This window comes from Dunckerocampus dactyliophorus, chromosome 20, assembly GCF_027744805.1.
Source record: "Dunckerocampus dactyliophorus isolate RoL2022-P2 chromosome 20, RoL_Ddac_1.1, whole genome shotgun sequence".
In the NCBI taxonomy this organism is placed as follows: Eukaryota; Metazoa; Chordata; class Actinopteri; order Syngnathiformes; family Syngnathidae; genus Dunckerocampus; species Dunckerocampus dactyliophorus.
Genome location: NC_072838.1, coordinates 16,868,151 through 16,892,164, shown reverse-complemented (window position 1 = coordinate 16,892,164; position 24,014 = coordinate 16,868,151). Strand labels below are relative to the sequence as shown.

The window sequence follows — 24,014 nt, the reverse complement described above, 5'->3', positions numbered from 1 at the left end:
ACATGAAAACAAACTCCACCCATCGACACAAAGAGACTGCATGACTGACTACAGGGCTCACTCTGTTCATGCCCCTGTTTTATTGAACAAAGGTGCTGAAACCAATGCACAGAGCGAACCTCTCCCTGCCTGTTTGGAAGCAAGAGACGAGGAAAACAGACATGCGTGCACATGGCAATATATTGAGGCCGGCAAAATGATCCACTTCATTTTCGTTTATTGTGTGATTAATTTATTTATTATCGTCCCAGGCTTAGTGTCCAGGGTTAGACCTTGTGACACGAGAGCTTGTGACACCCCTATTTAAAGGGTTAACAACCCCTGCCCCCACCCCCATTTATAGGTGAGTTGAAAAGTTTGGCTTATTCAAAGTGGAAACAAATATGAATATATTGTATTTTTACAGCAGTGTTGGTGAAGCTGAAATTTTGTCCAAAGGCCTTTTTTAGTGTGTAGTAGTAGTAGTAGTAGTAGTAGTAGTAGTAGTAGTAGTAGTAGTAGTACTACTACTACTACTACTACTACTACTACTAATCAGCAAATAGTTGTTGAAATATATTTTTATGAAGATTTACACTGCTGACATTTTTTGTCTCCTTATTTACAATGTACATAAATCATACAGTATATGTGCTGATTGTAACTCCTGACATGACACATCTTACACCCTCTAGTGGTGGTCCCCTACTAACCGTGTGTGTGTGTGTGTGTTTGTGTGTGTGTGTGTGTATGTGTGCGCGTGTGTGTCCAGGTCTTCCGGAGCAGTACAACAGCCTGACATGGTTCCTCAGTCCTGTCCTGGGCCTCATGTTCACGCCGCTGATCGGCTCAGCCAGCGACCGCTGCTCCCTGCGCTGGGGCCGTCGGAGGCCCTTCATCCTGGCACTGTGCATCGGAACGCTGATCGGAGTGGCGCTCTTCCTGAACGGATCACAAATGGGTAAACTGTGTAAAGGATATTATGTACCTAACAAAGTGGCTGCATGCGAGCCGTCGCTTTGCCCAGCATGCATTCTGTCCCTCACAGTGGTAATAGACTTTCCCCCAGAGGGAACTCGCCATCGCACTGTCGCTTCCTCATGCAAAGGGCCAAGGTTATGCTCTGGGCTTAGTATTGCATCACCGAGAGGTCATTTCAAAGTTGTACGCACACAAGTCGAAGCCATTGATTGACAGTTTGACCGACTGTGCGCAAATATTGACCGCTGAGGTTCAGTGTAGTCACGGTTGCCATTATTATTTGCACAAAGTATGATAACACACACACACACACAAAAAAAACAAGGCACACATTGTAGTCTATTCCGTTGTCGTTTCCCATTCATATCTCCTGCTGAGACCCTGGCACATTTAGTGTGTGTGTGTATGTGTATGTGTGTGTGTGAGAGTGAGAGTGTGCGTGTGTTGACATGGGAACACAGCAGCAGGCAGTTCACAAGAAAATACTTCCTGTTTGCTTCCCCCTCTCAACCACTCACGCGCCACTTCCTGTCTGCTAGGTAGTAGTGGCACTTCCATTGTAGGACACACACACAAACACACATAACGGCATGACAAAGCTTTGCCATGTCATCCTGTGTTAGTCTCTCTCTCGCACACTCACACACACACACACACACACACACACACACACAATAACCTTTCTTAGACCCTCAGACATCATGGCAGGAACACATGATGGGAGAATGTTAATAAAGCCTGTTTTAATGGTCAAATAAAAAGAAAAAACTATTATTAATCAACGCAAGCATGTCAATAACAGGTATATTACATTTCAGTATTTATTGATTGACTGATTCACTCACTTTTTTAAATGTACTGTACTTACATCTAATTATATCTTAATATTACCTAATATTGTGGTCAGTACTACTGTATGTTGTTGTATTAAACCTTTACAAAATGTGTTTATAAATAAACATGAAATTGAACATGATTAAAAATATCAAGAATGAAATTTAATTTCAAGTATTTGTTCTTGTCCTGACTGTCTATTACTGATTTACTGATGTATTTTTTTAAACTGTTAAATCTTTCAGAATATGATCATTGGAAAAACATTTTATTACATTAAAATACAATGTCATAAATATACATTGTTTCATGTATGTATTCATTGTAATGTATTTTAATCATATTTACAACATCTATTGCATGAAATAAATATAATTAAAAACTATCTGTGTATCACACACACTGTCTAGCAAAGGGGTGCCCAAAGTGCGGCCCAGAGGCCATTTTCGGCTGTTTTTTTTTTTTTTTTTAATGGCCCTACGTATGTTCCAAAAAACTATAAAAAAAAAAAAAAAAAAACAAAAACACAAAAGCAAAAACTGAAAAAATCAGCAGTAATTTTACAAGAACTAATTCAAAATATTGAGAGAAAAAAAGTTATAATCTAAGGAGAAAAATGCATAATTTTATGTGAATAACATGGTGATATGAGGAAAAATAAAGTTGTTTTAGTAGCATAATTTATATAGTCTTTTTAAGTTGTAATATGAGAAACAAACTGAACTAATAAAGTTGGAAAATTAAATAAAAAAAGAGAAGAGAAAATAAGTCAACATGATTGTCTCTCCTATGTTAGGACTGTCTCTGGGGGACGTGCCGGGGAGACAGCCAATAGGAATAGTCCTCACCGTGCTGGGAGTGGTGGTGCTGGACTTCTGCGCCGACGCGACGGAAGGACCAATAAGAGCGTACCTCCTAGATGTGGCCGACACGGAGGACCAGGACATGGCGCTCAACATCCATGCGGCCTCGGCGGGTATGCAGAGCCGATGCCAGTTGACAGCACCCGTGTAGGTGTTGTGAATATTTCATTGCGTTTGTTTTGGCAGGTCTCGGTGGGGCGGTAGGCTACGCTCTGGGCGGTCTCAATTGGACTAACACCTTCCTGGGGGCCGTCTTCAAGTCTCAGGAGCAGATTTTGTTCTTCTTCGCCGCCGTCCTCTTCTCTGTGTCCGTGGTGTTGCATCTGCTCAGCATTGACGAGCAGCAGTACATACCTCAACATGAAAGGCTGGACCAGGTACCTGTTGTTGTGTGAGGGTTTTTGTGCAACTTGAACCCGACACAACGTGACACGTGTGGCCTTCCTCGTAGGAGAGTCCCCATGCAAGCCACCCTCAACCTTCAGGCAATAGCAGGGCGGGATTTGTGGCTCCTAAGCTGGAAATGATCGGAGAGGACGACACGATGGACAGCTTCGACCTTTATAACGTCTACAGAGACGATCTGTCCGAGCGCGGGGATTTGGAGATGGATTTCCTGGAGGTGGAGCTTGTTAGAAGTGAGTTTCGACAGAGTTATTGGATGTTTGATTGTCCCCAAAAATAAAAAAAGAAAAGAGGGCTCTGCTGCATCACACAACAAAGGAAGGACAGGAAGAGTCGGCAAACAAAAATTTGACTAAGACACAAAGTAAAGTACACTATACCCAGTGGTGTCCAAAAATACCCCCTGGGTTGTTTTTTAATTGGCCCACGGCACATTCTAAAAATAGAGCTTAACAAGAAAAGTTAAAAAAAAACAAAATAGAAAAATTGTTCTTAATTTTTTTCAATAATAAATAAACATTGAAAAATAAAAAAAAACATTAAGAGAAAAAAGTTGCAGTCTAACAAGAAAAAGATGTAATCTTAGGAGAATAATGGTGATGTTATGATGGGAAAATGACATCGTTTTTAGTAGCATAATGAATAATACAGAAAAAATGTTATTTTTAAAAATTCTTTTAAAATCAGGATATTTTCAAAAGCAAACAAAACAACGATTAAAGTGGTCATCAAATTAGGTTGCGGAAAAGTTATGTTAAATAAATGTTTCGAGAATATAGTCAAAATATGAAGGGAATAACGTCGTAATTATGAGAAGAACATTTACTCGAAGAAAGTTGAAATAGTTGGAAAATAATAATAAAAAAACAACAGAAATGCCAAAAAAATAGCTGTAATTTGTTGAGAATAAAGTCAGAATGTTATGACAAACAATGTCATTTTAGTAGCAAAGATTTGAAAAACGAAAAAAGTAATTTTTTAAACAAAATGAAGTTGTCATATTTGGATAACAAAGGATTACCTTAAAAAGTTGAAAGGACAGGGAGAGTTGCCAAGAACGCAAACAGAATTCGAACTAACACAACTAGCACAACTGCTCCAAAGCAAGGCTTCCAAAATAACGACTACCGGATCTGTGTCCCCTAATGGGACATCTTGTTTTTAACTCTCCCTGCAGGTAAAAGCGACAGCGTCCTGGCCATGACAGACGCCACCCTGGACCACCTGGACCACGAGGCCTTGTTCCTGTGCCACATCGAGCCGTCCATCTTCGCCGACCGCCTCTCGCCCTATCACGGCTCACCCCCGGCGCCCGTCCACTTCCTACGCGCCAATCACGGCATGCGACGCAGCAGCAGCACAGGGAGCCAAGACCTGCTCCGTCCCCAAAACGGCAACCACCAAAAACACAACGCCACCACCGCCAGCAGCGCTGGTGGTAGGATTTGTCGCCTGTCGGCGTTCTTGCAGGAGATGGAGAACGACGAGGGGCAGGAGGCGTTGCTCAACAACCAGCTGAATGAGCAGCGCACGCTGAATGGACGCTTGCTGGCATGTGTCGACACCACAGACAGAGGTGACGGGCTGAGTGCTAAAGGACAAGCTCATCGTGCCGGAATGGTCAAAGGTAGTTGTGCTCATGCTAATGCTAAACGTACTTTGACACATTTTGATTGCTGTTGTTATGATATGCTGTGATACATTCAAGAAGCAACATCCATGCAATATCTCATGGATATTTTTTTTTTGTCTTTTGTTGCAGCTGCCAGCACCGGCGCCCCCGTGCGGCCGTCCCACCACCACCACACCTTCTACCGCCAGCCGTCTTGCACGTTCTCCTACTACGGCCGAGTGGGCAGCCGCCGCTACCGCTGCCGGCGCGCCAACGCCGCCTTCCTCATCAAGCCGTCGCGCAGCATGAACGACCTGTACGAGGTGGAGGAGCGGCACAGGCGCAGGAACCGCCAGCGCGACCGGCACCGCAGCAGCAACACCAACTCCTCCAGCGGGGACGCCGAGAGCGAGGAGGGCGAGGTGAGGATGCCAAGATTCTCCTGTTGCAATGGGCTTGTTGCCACGGCGACTGAATCGTCTGCTTGTCAGGTGGAGACCACCGTGCGTCTGCTGTGGCTCTCCATGCTGAAGATGCCCCCGGAGCTCCTGCGTCTCTGCGCCTGTCACCTGCTCACATGGTTCTCCATCATCGCCGAGGCCGTCTTCTTCACCGACTTCATGGGACAAGTCATCTACCATGGAGATCCTACTGTGAGGGCAAACGCTGCTTCACGCACTCTCAATTTATAGAAGATATTATTGATAAACGGAAGCATTGTTTATCCATTTTATCAACATTATATCAATGCTAGTACCTGTGTAGTATTCTATTGTTATTATTTTACATAGATTTTTTTTTTACGAAGATAATCATTTGTGTGACTTAATGTAATTGTAAGTGTAACTTAAATTTAAATGTTATTTAAAATTAATTTTAAAATTGTTTTCATTTCATTTTTATTTGTATTTAATTAAACAGCATTATTGTTATTATTATTATTATTATTATGATTATTATTATTACAATTAAAGGAATTTTTAATCATAGTAATTACTTATATTTGGTATCATTAGGTGTACTTAATCATGTTGATTTTTATTTTTACATACATATTCTTTTTTCTTTCTTTTTTTTTTTTTAAATGAAATTTAAATTAGCATTTTAGCTCTGCACTGGTAATTAATAACATCAAAGTTAAATTTCAATTTTTAATGAAGCTCTTGCATTACGCATTCCTGGGTGTACTTAATGAAGCGGAGGCTAAGTGTTTTGTGACTTTAATTGTAATTCTCACAGGCTCCGGCTAACTCCACTGCTCTGGGTCATTACCACCAAGGGGTTCAGATGGGATGTTGGGGGCTGGTTATCTACGCCATGACTGCTGCTACGTGCTCAGGTAACGGCATGCACACTGTAACTGTGTGCGGCGTTTCACTTCTGCATTTACTCGAACCTTCTGTGTTATTTCAATCCATCCAGCTCTCCTGCAAAAGTACCTGGATAACTTTGACCTGAGCATCAAGGTCATATACATCCTGGGCACGCTTGGATTCTCCATCGGTAAGAACAACACGCTAATATGTGAAGTTAAGCTATAAAAACCAAGACGCTTCATCCCTTCTGCTTCCCACTCATTCATAGGAACTGCCGTCATGGCCTTATTCCCCAATGTTTATGTTGCCATGGTGATGATCAGCAGCATGGGCATCATGTCTATGAGCATTTCCTACTGCCCCTACGCCCTGCTGGGACAATACCATGAAATGAAAGAGGTAACATTAAATGGCACTATTTAAGTATCGTGTACAGCACAAATGGTGTGGACCACTACTAGTAATAAGTGGTTAGCATGTTGGGCACACGGTGAGGAGATCAGGAAGACCTGGGTTCGAATCTCCGTCGGGCATGTCTGTGTGGAGTCTTCATGTTCTCTCCGTGCGTGGATTTTCTCCGGGTACTCAGGTTTTCTCCCACATTCCAAAAACATGCATGTTAGCTTAATCGGCGACTCTAAATTGTCCATAGGTGTGAACGTGAGTGTGATTGGTTGTTTGTCTATATGTGCCCTGCCATTGGCTGGCGACCAGTCCAGGTTGTACCCCGCCTCTCGCTCAGAGTCAGCTGGGATAGGCTCCAGCATACCCGCGACCCTAATGAGGAGAAGCAGCAACCAACTGACAGTAATCCATATATGCAAGCTATCATAAACCTCCGCCAAGCGCAGCAGCGTGGAGGTCAGGCTTTTGCCGGCGTTTATCTATTTGGATGAAATTTTCAGGAATTGTCGGAAATGGGATATGGAAGAATTGATTACATTTTGGATGTGATCCGGATGACCGTCTGCATCCAGGAGTTTTTTTAAAGGATTCTTTAACATTGCGAGAAGCATTTGTGCATACAGTATAACTCCACCAAAAATGGTCAGAGCACTTGGGGGAAAAATATAGGTTCTACAAAACTGCAAAGACTGATCCAAAAAATATGTAGGCTTATTATTTTGGCGTGAATCACAATATGGGGGGTAACCACGGCACTTGGCGGGGGTCTGCATTCTCCGAGTGGTTCTCTAGTTTTGTTATATTATGAATATATTATGTTGCGTTTTATTGTATTTTATAAATCATTTATGTATCATTCATTATTATTGTTTATATTTATTCTACACGATATTGCACTTTTTTACATTTAAATTCCACCTCCACCCCCTTTTTTTTTACCATTTTTAATAACTAATCACTCTTATTTTCTTGGTTGTAATTTAGTTTAAGTGTTTTTTTTAGTGTGACAGTATTTTTTTTTTTTACATTTTTTTCTTCTTTTTTCACGCAATGTTTTGACTCCTGTTGAAAAAGGTGTATACTGTATACAGGTGTGTGTTTATATTATATTGTGGTATTGTATTGTATTGTATGATATTATTGTGTTATAGTGTGGCTTTTTTACATTGGCAGTACATCCATCACAGTCCCGGCAACTCCCGAAGAGGATTTGGCATCGACTGCGCCATCTTGTCCTGCCAAGTGCGTCTTCTTCCTTTTTAAACACCCAGAGTGAATATGCTTGCTATACATTCCGCAATACTGACGGTGCGCTTTCACGTCATCCTCTCAGGTGTACATCAGTCAAATCCTGGTGGCTTCAGCTTTGGGTTCCGTGGTGGAAGCCGTGGGCAGCGTGCGTGTTATTCCCGTCGTGGCCTCCGGGGGCTCTCTGCTGGGATTCCTCACCGCCTGCTTCTTGGTCATGTATCCCTTGCCACACAGCGGGTAATGACTTCCACCTTTTATATGCAAAATGATGAGGAGAAACGCTTATTCTTGTTGGATTTTTTTGCATAAAAAGGCAAAACTTCACTACATTGGAAGAGACGTGCTTTTTGTTAGACAGTCGTGGTTTTCATGAGATTTGGAGTTGTTTTTTTTACATTCGGACTCTGATATCTGTACGTTTTTATGGGAAAAAACAAGATTAGATAGCCTCAGTTCATGCTTTTCACACATGACATGCAGTTTCCAATATACGGATGTGTTCTTCCTGAAAAGCAAAAGCCAAAATTGTTTGTTTTTTTTCCCCAATAACAGAAAAAGTCCAAACATGTGCACATACATGCCTTTTCTACAAAACATCTTAACCTAAAAAGAAAAGAAAAAAACTACTATATGTACATTTTTAGTGGACACAACATCCCCCCAAAAAATGTCAATAAAATAAATAAAACACAAAATTTGGAGCTAAATACTTTTTGTGCTTGACATCTGGTTACAATGTTACATACATTATATACATATATGTGTATATGTATATGTATATGTGTATGTGTATGTATGTGTGTGTGTGTGTGTGTGTGTGTGTGTGTGTGTGTGTATATATATTATATATATATATGTATATATATACACACATATATATATACACACACACATATATATATATATATACAGTATATACACATATATATACATATATGTATATGTATATATATATATACATATATGTATATATATATATACATATATGTATATGTATATATATATATGTATATATATATACTGTATGTGTGTGTGTGTGTGTGTGTGTGTATGTTTATATATAGGTTTATATCAGGAAAAAAACAAAACATCTTCAGCCAAACAGAACAAAAACTACCTACTCTATGAACATTTTTAGTCAAACATCCCAAAACATAAAAAATAATAACATTTTAAAAAATAAAATAAAACACAAAAATTGGAGATACATGCCTTTCACACACGACATGCAGTTTCCAATCTATGATTGTGTTCTTAACTGGAAAACAAAAATCCAAAAATGTGGACTTACATGTTTGTTTTGTTTGTTTGTTTTTTGCATGATCACATTGCAACATTGTGATTGACAGGGAGGCGGGATCGACCAAAGCACCGGAGAAACAGGCTTTGACGACCCCCAGCAGCAAAACACCACTGAAGGAGAAACCCAGCTTCTTAAAACTCAACAAGTCTGGAACGGCCACCACTACCACCACTTCCTGTCACACGGAGAATGAATCAGTTCTGTGATTGGCCAACCATCATCATCATCATCATCTTGCTGCATCCTCATTGGCCGCCACCTAAAATCCACACCTCTGCGTCCCGGTCCAGACGTGAGTCACTTTGCAGGAAAAAAAAAAAAGGTGGGGAGTGGGGGGGGTGTCTGGATCTCAGGAAACCTCAGGGGGACACACACACACACACACACACACACACACGAACGTTACTGACAAACTCTTACGTCCTCAAAGCTGTTTTAAAAACATCGTTCTTCCTCACTTTGGACGCCTGCTGAATGCCACTTTGAAGCTTTAAGACTCTCCAGACTTTCACACTTGAAAAGAAAGAGCCCAAAGCCTGCTTGTGGGGGAAGAAATCATCATAAAAACACACAGATTGAGCCCCAAAATGATTGGACTGCAAAGGAAATCTTGTCATTCCAGGAGAACAGAAGAGAACGAGCATGGAGCTGCCGATATTCCATGTCTTTGTTTGTTTAAAAGTGGAATTCCATAAGAGATAGACACACATACTGTATATAAATAACATATAGACTATACAGGGCATTATTATTATTATTATTATCCCAAATGATGATTTGCATGACCTCTTGACGTGCAATCATAAGACAAATGCTGCATGGGTAGTGGAGCGGACGAGGGAGGAGACATTGTTCTTGACGTCGTCTCTTTTCCGCTTCTCTTTCGTTAGCTTTTACAGAACGCTAATCGCACAAAAGCTGTTACTGAATAACTGCACATTAGCTGGAAAAAAAAATCTTAATGAGTCTTTTGGAGATTATTTGGAGGGTGTCTGTCGCCGGAACTCGGATGGAACACACTAAAAAGAATATACCTGCTGTAAAAAAAACAAACAAACAAACAACAACAACAAAAAAACATCATACAGGATACAGTAGATCCCCGCTACTAACGCAAACCATGAATGCACCCATAAGAAGGTATTAATAGTTGTTAAACACATTTTAAATTCACCTTGCACACATTAAGAAACAATTCCAGGCATACGGTGTTCGGTATTGTGCTTACAAAACAGGTCTTGTCAATGCATCTTCCTGCTGGATAATGTTGAGCGAATGGACGTGTGAGACATCGCCCTCCGGTGGATTCATAGCTGCAGCAGCCTTTTTTCCCTGCAGATAGCGCCATTAAGGACTCAAACAAAATGCGACTAGGCGGGGATCAATTGCATTTCCATTTTTTTTTTTGCGTTTTAATCAGGAAAAAATGCAATGTTTTGTGTGTATGTTTCCAATTTTTTAAAACAAAACAAAAAATGGATAAAGTGTAAACTGTACATATATAAAAGCAGATTTTGGTGTAGTTTTCTGCTTAAAAAGAGATACGGGCTTGTTTTTAAAACATGACACCCATAACATGTATATTATACAGCACCAATCGAAAGTTTGGAGACACTTTCTCATGTTATTGAATGAGGATCTGTGTCCAAACTTTTGAATTGAGTGTTTTTAATGGAACATTCTTTTTAGCTATCCAACAACAAAAAAAGTATTGCTCAATTTTGTGGGGTTTTCCTCCTTTTTATCCAAAACACAATCCACCTAAAAATGTTTTTATTTTATGAAAACTTGCTAAATTGGAAATGCACACTTTTCATGGGACAGTAGCATGATCGTGTATGTATGTTTTTATTGGGGGGGAAAAAAACACCAGAAAAGGTGAAATTACATCAGGGGTGTCTGAAGTGTGGCCCGAGGGCCCATTTACGGCCTGTGGTTGTTGTTTTTATTGGCCCTCGTCACTTTTTAAAAATCCAATTAAGCAATTTTATCGTGAAAAAACACCCCAAAACATAAAAAGAACACAACATTTGGAGATGCGTGCTTTTCACACCTGCCGTGGATCATAAATGTCTTTTTATCGGAAAACAAACTCCCAAAAAAATAGTTGTTTTTCTGGTGATACCATATTTCCACGTTTTTATTGGGAGCAACACACACAAACAACGAAAAAATGAGCAGTACGTGCCTTTTTACTGCGACCATGACACGTTACGCTGATTATGTGGTCAGGAAAGCTTTTGGGAAAGACACGCAATGTTTGAGTTTTGGCCGATTTGCCCTATGATGATTAGCGGTTCTGTTGAACTGGGCCAAAAGCCGTCAATAAGAGAGAAGTGCTTATTCGCTTGCGGGTGGGATCAGTCCTGATGTCTTGTGCTTGAAAAGCAGAGAAAGTAGCGTCTTAAGGGAAAACCTAAAACAACCCAGTTGAACTTCAAGCAAATGAAATGCCTTTTGTTGTTGTTGTTGTTGTCGTTGTTGTTGTTGTTGGAAGCGCAAATGGAAATCCAGCTGTAAAGGCACTCAGGAAAGTTGCATGCAAGGTGATTTTTAGTGCTGCGTTGCTCCTGCTTTCACAACCCTGAGGAAGCAGACGAAACTGCAAAGTCAGGGGAGTTTTTTTCCTTTTTTTGTTTTTTTTTTAAACGAATGTCTGCACAGTTGACGATGCTGGACAAACAAACTTGAACTTTCAAAGCATTTGATGAGGTCGTTGTTTGAGTGCATTAGAAGTATTTGCTTTGTGAATGTTTTAAGACTTCATTACTGATGTCAAAAGGTAGTTTGGGGGCAGGGTGTTTGTTCGCTCGCCGTGGCGTTCCCTTTATGTAATTCCGTGACTGCAGTTACGCTCAGCAAAGCAGAAAAAAAACAAAAAAACTAGGGGTGCACGATAATTATCGGGCCGATGTGAGGGAATTATGACCGATGAACGTTAAAAATAGCTCAGATAACCGATCCAATGAGGCGAGATCAAGCGCTCCTCTTTTCTCCTGCCTGTGACGTTAGCGGCCGATGTTGTACCAAATGCCCCGCAATGAGGGGGTAAAATAAATCCCATCGAGCACACAAAAAGACTTTCTCAGCCACCTGAAATGGCAGTGCCGCGTTTGAAAAGTGCAAAAGGTTTGCCAGAGACCTCCGTAGCGCCTCCGTAGCGCCACACCGGCTGCTCGGAGCGTGTGCCCGAATACAGTGCACCACCCTGGGCCGGTCCGTCTTACCTCCGTGTGTGCACAAGCCACACTTACATCTAAATTCAAAAATTAGACATAAAAAAGTTATCGGTACCGGTCTTGAGAAGCAGAAAGATAAAAAAAACATCTGCTCTTGCTGCGGCGCTTCAAGTGACAAATGTTGGCAACAAGAACCAGACAGAAAAGTCTGATGGACGCTTGCGTAGCCGCTCGGGCGCTTCAGATATTCACCAAAGACAGTAACGTCCTTGGTGGAGGTAATGGTGTGTAGATGTAGTTGTGCATGTGGCATACGGAATGCATGCATGACACCAAAGTTATCACTGCAGCTCTTGTAATCCTTGCTCACTAAAAGTGAGTATTTGGGCCACACTGAAAAGAAAACTCTCTAATTACTACTGACAGTAAAGTCACAACTTCCATCTTGTAATATTACAACTATATTCTCCTGAAATGTTGATACATGCCAACTTTATTCCCCTAAAACGAAGCCACATTATTCTCATCGGAGACCTCCAATGTTATTGCAGAATTACAGCTTTTTTTCTTGTGACGTTTCCACAATATTCTCGTAATATTCCGACTTGAATGTCCTGGAAGGTAACGAGGCATATTTGCATTTATTCTTTGAATATTATGACAGAAATCTCAAATGATATTGTGACTTTATTCCCATAAAAGTCCACCTTTTTTTCTTGTAATATTACAACATTATTCAGACTGTAATATTCCGACATTATTCTCCTGAGATGATGCCTCTTTTTCTTTTCTTTTTTCTTTCTTTGGAACATTACTGACATTATTCTCACAATAATCCAACTTTAATGCCCTAAAATGAAACTCCTTTATTCTCATAAGAATTCTCGAATGTTATTTCTAAAATTACAGCTTTTTTTCTTGTAATATTACCACAATATTGTTGGAATATTTCGACATTTTTCCTGTTGTAACATTACATTATTCTCACAATGTATGCCCTGAAATGAAACTACTTTATTATTTATATTGTGACTTGATTTATTCTAAAATTTTGGCTCTTTTCTTGTCATATCACAGCAATATTTTTGTAATATTCCGATTTTTTTTCCCTTGTTACATTACATTATTCTTGCAATATTCCGGCTTGAATTCCCTAAAATGAATGACGAAATGAATGAATGACGTTATTATTCTAAAATTACAGCTTTTCTTCGTTACTGGAAGTATTACTCTCGTGATACTCCGACGTTATTGTGATGAGACAAAGCGTTCTTCTATTGTGACATTCATCTTGTTACTTTCAACTCTAAATATTATTACTTACAGATTAATCTTGTCAAATTATGACTGTAATTTCCTCATATTATGACCGGAATGTTGTATGATGTTGCTTTGCTGTCGTAATATGACAACTTTATTCTTGTCATATGTTCATTTTCCTCTTATTTTTTTAAAATGATCACAATATTACGACATTATTCTTGCAATATCCTCATTTCATTCCCTTGAAAGCATCACTGTATTTTAAAATGTACTTGTTTTTTGACTTTCTCTTGAAATGCCGACTTTATTCTGGCGATATTACAACTTTATTCTGGCGATATTACAACTTTAGTCTCTTTTTAAAAACAAAAAAAAACACAAAAAAAACCCCAAATTGCGGAATTAACATCATGATAACGTAGGATTTGTTTTTCTTGTACTATTGCAGCTTTGAATGATCATTTTGTGATATTATAACTTGGATTCTCTTAAAATGATGACAATATTATCTTCAAATTGTGAATGTATCATCGTGTTACAAGGTCATTCATTTAAAATGATGACTTTATTCTTTCTCACATGCCAACTTTATTCTTGTAATATTACGACTTTAGTCTGGTTCAAAAATTGCTTAAAGAAAACGTGGACTTTTTTCCTCATAAGATTTGTTTATTTTGAATGCTCATTTCTAATATTAGACCTTTATTCCCTTCCAAAGGTGACCGTGTTACCTTCAAATGACAATCACTTTATTCTCTTAAAATTGGCACATTATTCTCGTAATATTACGACTTTATTCTCTTAAAATGATGACTCTTCTCATGCTAGTACAGCTGGAAAAAAATATATAGAAATATTGTGAGTTTTTCTAAAATATTACAACTTTACCTTTTAATATTACGACTTTCTTCTCTTCAAACTTTTTTCCTGGTATTCTAATGTTATTCCCTTAAATTTATGACTGTATCTGATCTTAAAATGTAACATTATTCTCGAAGTTTAAGTTTATTTTGGCATTTCTACTATTATTGTTTTTTCTTTTTAGCGTGGCCCTGATACTCCCTGATATTATCGTGTTAACATCGTGTTTCTTTTTTCAAATAAGACGTGCTCAGTTTGTGCAAGTACGCTCTTGACGAGCTTTATCTTTTAAAAGAAGAACCGTTACGCACTTTTTACGAGTCGGAGCGCAGGTGTGCTGCGTTTCCAAAGGTGCAGGATGATGACACACTCCTCCTTCACCAGCTTGAGAGCCTTCTCCGTGTGATGATTTGGATTTTTATTTTATTTTTCATGTATTTATTCTCTAAAGTTCCACGCCTTCTGTCGGAATGTTCCGCCGCGCTCACTCGGCATGCTGGGAGTTTCTTATTTACTTTGGATTCCAACATAATGAATGTTTGGATGCTGGGTTGGTGACGCGGGTGGCTGACGTTGCACAAATCTTGCACATGAAAATGTACAAAAAATAACAGTGGATATTTATTATTATTATTTTATGTAGCTTTCTGCAGGATCAATTCTGTTATGGGTGGATGTTTGTGTGAGCAAATGTTTAATTTAAAAAAAAAAAAAAAAGGTTTACACCTTGCGATGGATTACTTACATACAAGTCTTGATTCTTTCTTTTCTGTTGGGATGTTTGACTTTTTCTTTGATTTGAATGTTGGCAGAGGCACCCTTGTTTGCTCATCAGTTGCCCGTGTGCCTCCGCCGCTGGTCAGCTGTGTAACCATAACGATAATAACCATGACGATGAATTAAGTCAATCTACATATATGCAGTATATACTTGGTGATGAACTACTTAAAGAATGGGAAGTGTACTCTTTACGTCCTTATTATGCCTTTTGTCATTTGAAAACAGGTGTAAATATACTTTTAGTTTCCTCTTTTTTTGCTGCTATGGAAAAAAAAGATGATTATTTTTGTTAGTGGTGTTGTTTTCTATATAAAGGCTGTATATAATCCATACAGTATATGAAAATATATATCTTAATGTTGTGTAAATATGCTTGAGCCTTCATTACATACCTGTACAGTACACAGAATGACTCCGGATGATGAAACACTGTACGGAAAGCACCTTTGAAAAATGATTCAGAAACAAACCGGCTGTGTCTTGTTTTCTTTTCTTTTTTTGGGGGGGGAGAAGTCATTAAAAAAGGGCGTTTGCAGATGCACAAAATGACTCCAAAAGCCAAAACTGCCACTTTATGTGGATTTTCTTTAGTAAGGGTTGCAAAAAAGGTGGAAAGATTCCCTAAAAATGGCAAAACAATAATTGAGAAAAATTGAATGAGATTTTTAGTTAGAGAATTTTTGTCAAACAGCTAGATTTTTTAAACAATATTTGTCTTTTTTTTCCCAAAAGTATTTTTATGGTCAAGTTATGTGATTTAAAAAAACAGGATTTTTTTTACTATTGTACTTGTACTGTAAAGTCGTACATTTACGAGAATGAAGTCAAAACTTGTGTCGCTGGGCAAGAGAAAGCTGGCTGTGCTCTATTTTCCCTCTGACACAATCACATGTAATCTTTATTTAATCGTTATTTTCTTGTAAATTTACGACTTTATTCTGGTAATAGTACCACTTTTTTCTCGTAAATTTAAGACTTTATTCTCGGAATATTACGACTTTTTTTCTCGTAAATGTACAACTTGATTCCCGTAAATGTACGACTCTATTCTCGTAATATTAGGACTTTATTCTCAAAATTTCAGATTTTTTTTATGTGGCCCTAATACTCAGCATATATGAGTGTAATTATTTTATTTTCTATTTTATTTAATTTTAATGTTGTTATCAACATAAAGCATGCATTTGTCAAATTGGGGAAAAAAATCTAATCATCACATTCTTTCTTTTGGATACAAATGATTTAAAAAAACACACAAGTTATATATTTTATCATTTTTTATCCCCAACTATTTATGCTGTACGTGCAATTTAGAAGAAAAACTTGTGTGGCTTTAAGATAAAAAAAAGAGCAAACCAGACAAGAGAGGGGTCGCAGCCTCATGATTGCCAGTCAAGCTTTGGGAGAACACACCAGAGAAGGAACCTGAAACTAATGTGTACGTGTGTGTGTGGAAGTGACCATGTGACCTGCCTGCTGAGTGTGTGAAGTTACAGTGAACTCTAATAACCGAAGACCAGCACACTCACGTATGTACGACCGTACGTAAATGACTGCCCTTCCTCTCATGACTCACACTTGAAAGTTGTACTGGCTGAGTTCTAGTTTATTCATTGATATTTTTGGTGTCGCATCCTATAATACGTTTAGACACATGCGTAAATCCTGTCAAAACCCTTCTAAATTGACTTGAAGCTTAAGGGAAGTTCCTATCTGCACTTCTTCTAAGTGTCCAAATAGCTGGGGGCAGTACAATACTGCCCTCTGGTGGATCACCATGGAACACGCTTATATGCTGAATAGCATTTCCGCATTGAGTCCAATATAGAACATATAGTCAAAATTACTGCGACTGACTGAAGTGATTACTATATTAATATTAAATAATATGTTAATAATTTAAAATATATATGTTAAAATCAAACAAATAATATTAATTCCAAGACATTTTGGACAAATCCAGGCTTCCTATTAGTGGAAACAAGACCCTTGTCTGTTCCACAGTGCGGAAAATAAGGTCTGTAAAGGTGTGTTTGGATGAGTTTGGTGTTGGTTGGTTTAACTTATTTCGAACACGCATATGTCCGAAAAGGAGTAGGAAGAAGCAGAGCTTATTTAATCCTACCCCCTCTTCGTAGCACATCAATTGCTAATACATGTGTGTACATACAAACACGTGCATACATATATATACACCTACATCTGCACCTACACAAGTATGCACATATTTACATATACAGTATACAGGTACACAAATGCTAAAAAAAAAAAGTTTTTTTCCATTTTTTCCTCCTTCTCCTTTTCTTTTCCCTTTCTATTTATCCTGTCCTTTCTCTCCTGTTGATATCCACATCGTGTTTAGTGTTGCCCTGCTAGTGACGCTGGGTTTGTATACAAGAGTTCCTTTTATTAACTGTGTCAAGGTTATTGCTATGGAATGTAGTCCTTCTCGTTGTATTGGTCTGTCTTGTAGGGTGTTTCCTCCATTATGCTTATTATCATAGTAATATAATGTTTAATATGCATCCAGATCACTGATATCTTGGACAACAAGCACTCTTGCGACTCCTGGACTTCCTTTTAGTTTGATGTAGATTTTCCCGTTAGTGCTCCAAGTGTTTTGAATCTTTCCTTGCTTCCTCAGGTCTCGTGCTTTCTTGGCAATGTCGGAATTGCGTTTTGTGAGATGCTCATTCATGTAGACGTTGGTGCCTCTTAGCTTCTTTCCCTGTTTCAGCAGTGCAGCTTTGAATTCCCTGTTGGTGAACTTAATGATGACAGGTGTGGTGGTGTTCCTGCCGTGGAGTGGGACGCAAGTGTCAATACTGTTGACATCAACATCCACCTCCTTCGAGTGTAGGAAGTTAGCAATCTGGTGCTTTATTGAAGGAACATCTCTTGACTTGGGTGTGATTTGGAGCCCTGTGAGGACCACAACATTCATTCGTGCCATCTGATCCATCTCGTCAATGAAGTTTTTAATTTGCTCCTTGATATTCTCCTTTGCTTCTTTTACTTCCTCAAGGTAGGTGCGAAAGGCAGCATTATCCTTTAATAGTGCCTTGATATCATCCTGTAGAATGTTGATATCATTGCATAATGCTCTATTTTCTTCCCTGGGGCCTTTAGCGTCCTTAAGGTCAGTACATGAGGTGGCTTCCATGTGGTTTATAGCCTCCTTGAGAGCAGTGCGCAGTGCGGTGTGGAAGAAGAATCCCTCCAACATATTTTCCATTTTTCACTTCCTTAGTGTAATAGCCAGCTGTCCCAATACTTTTAAAGTGTGTGGTGGCGTTGACTCATGTACTTTATACCAGGGGTCACCGATGTTTTCCCTTGTGAGAGCTACTTTTACAAAATGAAAATGGTCAAGAGCTTCTCATTTTTGTAACATTTATTTTCAGAGCTTATTTTAAGCCCACACAAAGCGAATATGCTTGTTTTACCAGAACATGAACAAAATGCTGGTGTCCACAACTCACATTTTGTATTTCAGAATGCATTTCTTTCTACTGTTCTTTCATTATTAACTGAACACCTGAATGAAAAGCAGGCTTGCGGGCACCTCATGTGGTCGTGGGGGGCTACCACGTTGGTGACCCCTGCTTTATACACTACTGCCCTCTCGTGGACCATCTGGGAATTAGCGCCACTCGAATGCAGACTGTATGGGCAAAAGTATTGAGACAGACCGCTTAGTGCACAAAGCGGTACACTTGGATGAGTTTGGGATGGAAGAACAAGCCTCGACGTATTTTCTCCCGTTTTTCACTTCCTGTAAATGCAATGGCCAGGTGTCCCGATACTTTTCTCTTTACAGTATATGGTAGCACAAGATACACTCCACTGCCCTCTAGTGGATCAACTTGGAACATGCGCCATTATGTCTTCCTACTTCTGACCAATACACAACATACACTACTACGTGGACAAAAGTATTGAGACACGTGACTTAATGAGTTTGGTGTGGAAGAGCAAGTCCATGAAACAACAACTCAACATGAACGTCTTTCATTTTGCGCTTCCTGTAGGCAGGGGCGCCGTATAGGGGGAAAAGTGAGGATAATTCCAAAAAAATTTTGTAAGAAATAAAAAGGAGGGGCACAATGTGATTTAGTTAATGGGACCTAGAATTCCTGGTGGCCCCCCTACCTGCAGGTGTAAAAGCCAGCTGTCCCAAACTTTTGTCCACATAGTAAAAGGTAATGCAAGGTATAACACTGCCCCCTAGCGGATGAACTTGTTCTGTTTGAATGGCATTTTGAGACAGACCGCTTTAAATGAATTCTTCAGTGCACTGCACATGCTCGGATGAGTTTGGTGTGGAAGAAGCTTGTCAAAGACAGCAGGAGGCCGCTTCCCAGCAGACAGATGATCTTCTCCTTCCATCACTTGTGTCCATGTTTCTGTTCCATGATGGCAGCGGACGTGGGCGCTCTGGTCAGCGTAAGCGTGGCCACCCTGTGAGCCATCGCCAAAGCCGTGCCGGTGCTCTTGTTAAGCCCCGCCTCCCCTCCTCTTCTGCGCGTTCTCCACACCCTCTTGAAGCTGTCCGTCACCAGGCAGTAAACCACCGGATCCAGGCAGCTGTTCAGGCTGCTCAGCGTCACGGTGACGTGGTAAGCCAGCACGTGACCCGTGCCGGGGTGACCCTCCGCTCCTACGTGGACGCCGGAGTACACCAGAACCTGGCGGACGTGGAAGGGCGTGAAGCAGACGGTGAAGACGAGGAGGACGGCGGTCAGCAGCTTGACAGCGCGCGCCCTTCTCGCTCTGCTGTGCTGGTGGGCCATCAAACCCCCGCTGGATGAGAGGAAGCAGGCCACACGCAGGGTGAAGCCCACCACGGCCAGCAAGGGGAGCAGGAACTCCAGGATGGTGAGGTACAAGAGGGCAGGAAGGAGGACGCAGGAGGTGCTCAACTCTAGCGCAGTTGTCTATAACAGGGTTAACATTTATTGTAATTTATTGATGTGTGTGTGTGTGTGTGTGTGTGTGTGTGTGTGCTGACCTGGAAAGAGTAGGTGACCACCACCGCTAGCGTCCACACCGCCACACTGACACACCTGGCTGCACCTGTGCTCCTCCATGGATGCAGCGTGCTTGAAGCGTGCACCACAGCCAGGTAGCGGTCAATGCAGATGCTGCCATGAAGACAACCATGAAGGAGGATGGATGAGCGAGATGGAGCGAGGCACCACCCACCTGGTGAGGAAGAGGATGCTGCAGTACATGTTGACAAAGTAGCTGAAGGCGTGCACGTAAGCGCAGGCCTCGCACCGTCCGCCGCTGTGGTACAGGGCGATGCGGGCGGGCAGCGACAGCGCCACCAGCAGGTCGGCCACGGCTAAATTCACCGTGTAGACCACCGACGCCGACTGCGAGTGGTGGGGGCCGCAGAAGACGTACAGAGCCAGGCTGTTGAGGACCACGCCCAGCACGAGCATCACGCTGTTGCACGCCTGTGAGGTCAGATCGTTATGCAAATACATGCAAATGTCTTTCTTTGCTCCTTTTTTTTACATCGCCTCACCATGAGGGAGACCCACACGGCGTAGAAGTCGTGGTACAGCTGCACGTCCAGGTGAGCTAACTTGTGCAGGTAGGGCCCCCCCCACCCGCTGCAGTTAGCAGGGTCAGAGGTCACAAGGGTCTCTGAGGGAGGGGTGGCGGCGGTATCAAGCAGGAGATCCATAGGGAGGAAACTGATGAGGCAAACACTTTAGCTAGCAGGCTTGGAACCATATTTAGTACCTTTTACAATGGAGTTCACTTGTTGCAGTACAAATATGTACAGTACATGATACTAAGGACAAATAAAATAACAAATCATCTTTTTTTATTATAATGATAAAATAAAAGTTAAAAAAGTTTTTAAAAAATACAGTATTGGACAATTTCAACACTTTATCAGGCAAGGAACCATACAGTGCTATAATAATAATAATAATAATAATAGCAATAAATATATCCCGCGACCCTAATGAGGAAGAAGCGGTATAGAAAATGGATGGATAAATATATAAAATAATAGCGTGACAAATGTAATGTAAACACTTAAAAAAAACAATTTATCGAGCATTTGGTACATTTTAAGAATGGAGCTCACTTCTCTGAGCCAAAAATAGATATGATAATGATAATGACAAAATAAATAATAAGAGAATCACAAAAAATGTAATCTTAAAAATATATAAGAATAATGAAGAAATTATAAGATAATCGCGCAAAAGAATCACACAAATCTAAAAAAAAGTACTGAAAAGTTGAATTTTAGTGCTTTAATGGGCAAGGCCAAAATTAGTTCCCCTAAAGTTGGTTCTGCATGATATTTTTAATAGAAATGGTAGAATGGGGCACAAAATGTCTGTATGATGATAATAAGAAAGCATTAAAAATAATTTTCAGCACGATGTAGAGCAAGGAACCAAAATTTGTACCTTTTAAAATGCAAGAATAGTCCTAAACCCTACAAAAATAATTAAAATAAGTGAAAAAAGAAAAATGATACTGAAAGAAATACAACTAATAATAATAATACTAAAATAACTACTACCAATAATAATGCATAATAATAATTTTCAAATAAGTCACAATTTATTATTATTATTATTATTATTATTATTATTATTATTATTATTATTATTATTATTATTATAAATTTTATTACTTATATGCATGTAAATCACCAACCTTCCCTTATCTTTGCCTTTATATTAAAATTATACTGTATAATCAATATTCATTGGATTTAAACGGCAATTTAGTGCCAATAGCGCCCCCAGTGGTTCATGGTAGAACAGCACAACTCGAGCGCCCGTTCATACATCGACATGATCATTGTGACGATGCCAAAAAGTACGTGACTGAAGAATGACCTCTGTTGTTTGAAAGGTGGTCAGTGCCAGCGGGAGATAATCCAGAGTGAGGAATTCTGGGAAGTATAAACATGGCGCTCATCAATCTTCACGTGCTGTCTGGAAGGATGTGACACTTTAAACAACATCAAGTACCTTGTGTGTTACTTTAAACACCGCGTACAGTACTCGGAATAAGAACCTCCATCCGTCACACTGCTGACATGACTTAAATATGATCCGAGCGGCACATCCTGTTTGTAGGAGCTTTGCTTTGTCTCGAATGTGTTCAGATTTTGGCATCTTTGAAATGCCGCAGACTATAAATAGGGCAATAAAAGTCAAAGGTTTTTCTGTCGCCAAAAAGAGCAGGACAAGTTGCTTTCCTCTCGCCTAAGTTATCACTAATAAAAGTACCTAACCTGGTCCTGCACTGCAGTTCATTGCCTTATTTAGTTGCACGAGAGAGGCAAACAACAGTAATAAACATATTAACATGTTGAGCATTACTATTTCTGCATTTAATGAATTGTGCAAACCCTCAGCACCTAATAAGGTGGCCAGGGAGTGCACAGTTAGTCTTAAAATATACAAAAGTGTACAGAAAACACGCAAAAAAATCAGTTTGTGTACCTTACCTGACAGAAGACAGAGAAGGATTACTCAGATGGGATGTGAAGCATGCAGTCACACTGCTGAGCTCTCGTGAAGATGGAATATTCATACACACCTCCCACTCCCTCCTTTTCCCTTCCCAAGCTGTAGTTAAGGCAATGGAAGGTAAGGTCAAATACAGCCAAGCCTTTGATAGATTCCAGCTTAGCTTCCCCGCGACCCCAAATAGAGGAATAACAATAATAATAATAATAATAATAATAATAATAGTAATAATAATAAGTGGAATATAAATTAGATGGATGGAAAATACCGGATATAAAAGTTCAATTAAATTAAACTGGAGAAGCACTCGGAGAGAGCAGGCCTCCGCCAAGCGCCATAGTCCCCCCCCATCCCATATTGTGATTCGCACCAAAATAATAATCCTACATTTTTTGGATCAGTCTTTGATATTTTGTAGAATCCTTTCAAAAAGTTCCTGAATCCAGACAGTGGTCTGGATCACTCCCAAAATGTAATCAGTTCTTCCATATCCCATTTCCGACAATTCCAGAAAATTTCATCCAAATCCGGTCACAACTTTTCAAGTCATTTGGAACACAAACGCAAACACATAAACGCTGGCAAAAACATAGCCTTTAGCTTGAGCTAGCTTTGGACCACCATCCGCCGTCTCGGGAGGGGCAAGCAGTACACTGTTGACGCCATTTATGAATATTCCGGTGATTAAGCAGTGCCTGGGGACTCCACGGTGGGCTCTCCAATCTCTTAAGGCCCTGGATGCTGTGGGGGTGTCTTGGTTGACATGACTCTGCCGTACTATTAGTCAAAAAATATTGAAAGACAAAGGTATATGTAGTGTTCTGGCCACTAGGCGTCAGTAATGTTCCATTACTGAGACATGACATTAACTTATCATCACACTGCATGGATTCAGCCATGGCGTGTCCGACATGATAGAGTGAAAAGTTCTCCTCCCGTTCAGTGTGGAAGTGGTACGTTTTTGGCTTCTTTGCCCTTCCCACTCAGTTTTAAACCCTTTCTTATTTTTTAGAATACAGTTAACAAATTGGAGGCTAGCGGCCACGGCCGTCTCGTGTCCTTGAAGTGATCACGTCTCCTGCGCATTACAGTTGATCAATGTGTTGTAAACAAAGAATAATAGGAGTGTAACGGTGACTATAGGGGCGTTATTTCAAGTCTACAGGACTCTGATAACGGTAAAGATTGTATTTAAAAAGTCACAAACAGGTTTTCCATGCTGTAACTACAACAAATTTCCATTTATTAACTTTGAATCCTAGTTTGTGGAAATCCACTCAGTGCTGTCGGGTCTGGAACCAATTCACCGCGATAAACGAGGGAAGACTGTATAGTCTTTAGCCCACAGTCAGCTGGGACAGACCCCAGCTGGTGACAGGATAAGTTGCAATGTAAACAAAATAAAATAAAATGGAAATGCAGCCTTTTGACCAGAAGTGGGCTGGGACAGGCTCCAGCTTTGTCG

The 24,014-nt window shown here is 40.1% G+C and overlaps 2 protein-coding genes across 4 annotated transcripts in view; one reads left to right on the top strand and one right to left on the bottom strand.

Annotated features, from left to right (window-relative positions):
* Nucleotides 1-15,518, top strand: part of LOC129173001 (solute carrier family 45 member 4) — a 46,039-nt gene extending 30,521 nt beyond the window's left edge. For all 3 annotated transcript variants that reach the window (XM_054763386.1, XM_054763387.1, XM_054763388.1), the window contains 13 exons: nucleotides 752-940; nucleotides 2,591-2,770; nucleotides 2,844-3,034; nucleotides 3,109-3,295; nucleotides 4,240-4,689; nucleotides 4,825-5,096; nucleotides 5,166-5,327; nucleotides 5,914-6,013; nucleotides 6,097-6,177; nucleotides 6,259-6,389; nucleotides 7,569-7,637; nucleotides 7,729-7,883; nucleotides 8,996-15,518. In XM_054763386.1, the coding sequence (XP_054619361.1) occupies nucleotides 752-940; nucleotides 2,591-2,770; nucleotides 2,844-3,034; nucleotides 3,109-3,295; nucleotides 4,240-4,689; nucleotides 4,825-5,096; nucleotides 5,166-5,327; nucleotides 5,914-6,013; nucleotides 6,097-6,177; nucleotides 6,259-6,389; nucleotides 7,569-7,637; nucleotides 7,729-7,883; nucleotides 8,996-9,155 (2,327 nt within the window). In that variant the 3' untranslated portion in view covers nucleotides 9,156-15,518. The remainder of the gene's footprint in view (nucleotides 1-751; nucleotides 941-2,590; nucleotides 2,771-2,843; nucleotides 3,035-3,108; nucleotides 3,296-4,239; nucleotides 4,690-4,824; nucleotides 5,097-5,165; nucleotides 5,328-5,913; nucleotides 6,014-6,096; nucleotides 6,178-6,258; nucleotides 6,390-7,568; nucleotides 7,638-7,728; nucleotides 7,884-8,995) is intronic.
* A 3,902-nt stretch (nucleotides 15,519-19,420) lies between these two features.
* On the bottom strand, nucleotides 19,421-20,727 carry LOC129173633 (G-protein coupled receptor 20). The gene is made up of 4 exons (XM_054764688.1): nucleotides 20,566-20,727; nucleotides 20,238-20,494; nucleotides 20,044-20,176; nucleotides 19,421-19,969 (listed from the first exon to the last, which is right to left on the bottom strand). The coding sequence occupies exons 1-4, from the start codon at nucleotides 20,725-20,727 to the stop codon at nucleotides 19,421-19,423; spliced, it is 1,101 nt and encodes a 366-aa protein (XP_054620663.1).
* Between the last annotated feature and the right edge of the window lie 3,287 nt (nucleotides 20,728-24,014).